The following is a 3,779-nucleotide window of genomic DNA, read 5'->3' as shown; positions in this document are numbered from 1 at the left end:
TTTCTTCGGGGGGTGTGGGGGGGGGGAGACGAGGAGGAGGAAATTGTCAAATGAAGTGACAACGGCAGCCAGCCCCACTGCTCCCTGGAAGCCATCCCTCGCACGGCAGCGTCCCCCAGCTCTGGTCCTTACGGCTGCAACAGAACAATCCCACCTGTTTGCTCAAAGCCCGAGGGCAACACAACACTCCTGGCCCCTCGGGTGTGAGGGTTGTTTAAAGCCGTTAGGCAACCGACAGGCTACCTAAGGAATGTCGTAGCTTTTTTAAACCTTAAAAAGGAACGAAAATGTAGGATCTGAGCAAAAAGAAGGAAGGGAAGGAGAGGAGAGAAGAGGGGAAAGAGAGATGGATAGAGAGAGACAGATCTCGAGCACGCAGCAGCTCTTTGCCTAGTCCGAGGGCTGTATTTACGGGTCACTTTCTGACCCTCACAGACACACCCGGCCCTTTCTCCACGCCCTCTTGCCCCCGAGTCGCACCCCCTTACTTCTGCACAGTCTAACTCGGAGGGAGACTTTCTCCAGCCGCAACTTGTTAGCAAGACCACTGGGGTCGGGGTGGGGATAAACCAGTCCCCCCGGTAGGCCTGTGGACTACTCAGACAGCCGCGCAATCTGTTGGCTGTGTGACCCCGTGTGCTCACCCGCGGCATCCTTCCCCCCCTCCCTCACCCGTCTTTCTAGTCCTGTTCTCGTTCATCAACACTCCGGAGCGTTGCTCCCAGAAAACGCCGATCATTAGGAAAAGGGGAGGGGACGGGAGGGGGCGGGGAATCTTCGGCCGGCGGGGCCGAGCTGGAAGGCTCTGGGAGGTGACTAAGATTTAGGACTGGGGTGATTTCCAGCGAGCCGCAGGAAGTTCCGTGTTGAGAAGTGATGGGCTGCTACAAAAGGGAAAGACGAAGCCTTGAAAGGATGTAATTAACCGTGTCAGGGATAATTACCCCTGGACAGTCCAAATTAGTTTTGCATAATCGCTCAGAACCATATGAATTAACTTATAATATTGCAAAGAGCTCGGGGAATAACAGGAGAGGGATCGTTTTAATTAGTGAATCAGGGTCAAACCAGCAGAGCCTATTTTTCACATTTCCAAAACTTTTCATGGTTCTTAAAATATTATTCCGTTGGGGAAAAACAATGACTTTAAAGAGTTGGATCGCTTATAAAGACGTGGAGCTCCAGAGACGGTCTCTGTCGGTAGAGAAACTAGTTTAGGACTAGTTGAGTCTTGTGTCTTGAGAATTTCTGTCTTGGTGGGGCGAAAATAAAGATGTCCCTACAGTTAATTTTTTTTTCTCTGATATTCTTCCTGGCGCCCTATAATTTCTTTTCTAATATTTAAAATCCTTTACGATTTCAAACCTTTCTCCAGTGGAAACTTGTCCAGCCTTGGAAATGCAACCCTCTCCATTAGAATTTGTTATATTTCTATTTTAATGCCACTAGCATGACAGAATAAAGCCTTAAAGAGGCCCAAAGTTGTAAAATGTCGTTAGCAGTGATTATCCTTACAACTAAAATCTTAAGGTGTAAATAAGGAATATGTCAAAGATACACGAACAAATTACACTGATTTAAGCGGTGGAGCTCTCCAACTAACAGGATAAAGTGGTCAGGCAACTTTCTCCTCTTAAAATGTTACTGGAAACTAGTGAAATGCTTTAAACGGTCTGGATGTTTTCAATGGGCTCTGTTCTACTGGTTCATGAATGCCTTCCCTGCCCCCCGCCCCCCCACACAAGATAATACAACTACTTGGTTTTGTTTTTTTTTTTTATCTTCTTTCCTATTCACGATTAAAAATGTGATAAATCAGGTTTTTGGCTCTGAATAACAATGGCTTGATTTAGATTTCCTAGTAAATCTATTCAAAAGTGAAACAAAGGCTGCCTTTGGAGGATACCTTACACTTCACCTGGACCAGGCACGTAAGGGCAATTCAGATAAAAATCTTGTTAGGAACTCAACAAGAAATAAAGGATTTTCTCTTTTCCCTGGTTCAGGCTTTATTTAAACTCTTTGTTCAAAAAAAATGAACAGAGTGATAGTCGGATTCTAATTTACAGATATAGCTTAGACGTCTAATATTAAATTAGCAGATCACACAAGAAAACCATTTACACATAAAGGTTAAAACCAATACTTAAACTTTTTAAAACTTTATATTACATAAAGCCAAAATGAAACTAAATACATGTTAGCCAACTTCATTCACAAACATTAGTCAAAATATATACATTTAAAAAGAAAAAAAGCTACAAATGAGGTTCTTTTCTCTAAAATGTGTTTTATCATAATTTGCAAATGAATTGCAGGTGATCTAAAAAATAAACTAGTTAGGGAGGGAACTCCAAAACACATTTAAACGGTTTGAGTTGGAGAAATGCTAGCTGAAACAGAGAGGCATCTGTCAAAACAATTCTGGTTTTTGTTTTGTTTTGCTAAATAATAAATATATAATTACCACTCAGACAAAAAAAGTCTGATTTAATCTTAGATAAAATTGCGGTTCTGAAATAGTCCCGCAATTTTTAAAAGTTAACTTTGACATTTGTTCAAAATGTTTTAGAGTCTAAAACCGACTCAGATTTAGGGCAACGCAAATAACACATTTTCAGACTTAATGTTTTCAAGGACATATACACATTTACAATCTTAAAGTGAAACTCAAGTCATAAGGGGAAAATAGGAATAATGCCTTTTCTCTTTCTGTGTAAACTGTGTCAAAAACCCAAGCGAGTGGACTCAGGGAGGCTTCTAGCGGTTTTTTGTTTGTTTGTCTGTTTGTTTGTTTGTTTTTTAAGGGAGAAAATCCAATTGACAACTTTTCATCTCACACATATTTCTTGTTTGCCGTCCTTGCTCTTGAGAGAGAGCTCTTGCTCTGATTTGCATATGCTATGATAAACAAAAGAAACCGTGATCACCTCACACACAAAAGGCCAGATTCGAGCCGGTCACTGGTCAAGAATGGATCCGGCCTGGGGGTTCTGCTTGAGAGAACAGAGATTTGCAAAGTTCAAATGGTACAAATAGGGAGCAAGGCTGTTCAGAGCCATCCCGCTCCGAGAAACTAATGACACAGATCAGCTTTTCCCTTGTGCCAACCATTTCAGACCCAACATTTGAACAGAGTGCATGCAACAGCGACCAGGAGAAAAGAAAAATAACAATAAAAGAAAGATAATGGGAAACAAAACCAAAACCGACAATAAACTTCCAACAAAGAAAGCTGGAAAGCCCAACATATCAAAAAGTTACTCCTCCACCTCTGTGGGCCATAACGCAACAGGTTCCGAAGTGCAAAGCAAACATCAACTGCTGCGAGATACAACTGCCCTCTTTAAAGTTGTCTGCCGGGGTGCAGGTCTGAAATGACCCTGTGAATTCACACGCACACTCGCCCGCGCACTCGCGCGCTCGGCCACTCGCGGCCCCGACTGGCCTTTCTGCCTCCGCCTGGCACCTATACATCTTATGTACATACAAACCGGGGCCCCCGTCGCGGGAGGGCGCTCGGGGAGGCCGCAGAGCTCGTACCTATACATATGTACACGTGTGCACACCGGTCCTCGCGAGGCGGCCCCGCGGGGTCATAGCGCGGCGGCGTAGGCCGCGGGGTAGGGGTCCAGTTGAGGCTTGCCCATGCCGGGCAGTAGGATGTAGGCGAGGGGCGGCTGCAACCCGGGGCTGGGCCACGCGCTGCAGTTGCACGGGATCATATAGCCCGGGTTGCCCGGGCTGGGGTGCGAGTGCGTGTGCCCCCCGGCGGCCGC

General features: G+C 45.1%; 1 protein-coding gene across 1 annotated transcript in view; it reads right to left on the bottom strand.

Moving 5' to 3' along the window:
* Positions 1 to 3,596: 3,596 nt before the first annotated feature.
* The window catches only part of SOX21 (SRY-box transcription factor 21), an 828-nt gene continuing 645 nt past the window's right edge, over positions 3,597 to 3,779 (bottom strand). Inside the window, exon 2 of the mRNA XM_007456379.1 lies at positions 3,597 to 3,779. Within this exon, the coding sequence (XP_007456441.1) occupies positions 3,597 to 3,779 (183 nt within the window).

This window comes from Lipotes vexillifer, unplaced genomic scaffold (genome assembly GCF_000442215.2).
Source record: "Lipotes vexillifer unplaced genomic scaffold, Lipotes_vexillifer_v1.1 scaffold154, whole genome shotgun sequence".
NCBI lineage: Eukaryota > Metazoa > Chordata > Mammalia > Artiodactyla > Lipotidae > Lipotes > Lipotes vexillifer.
This window is presented reverse-complemented; position numbering and strand designations above follow the sequence as displayed.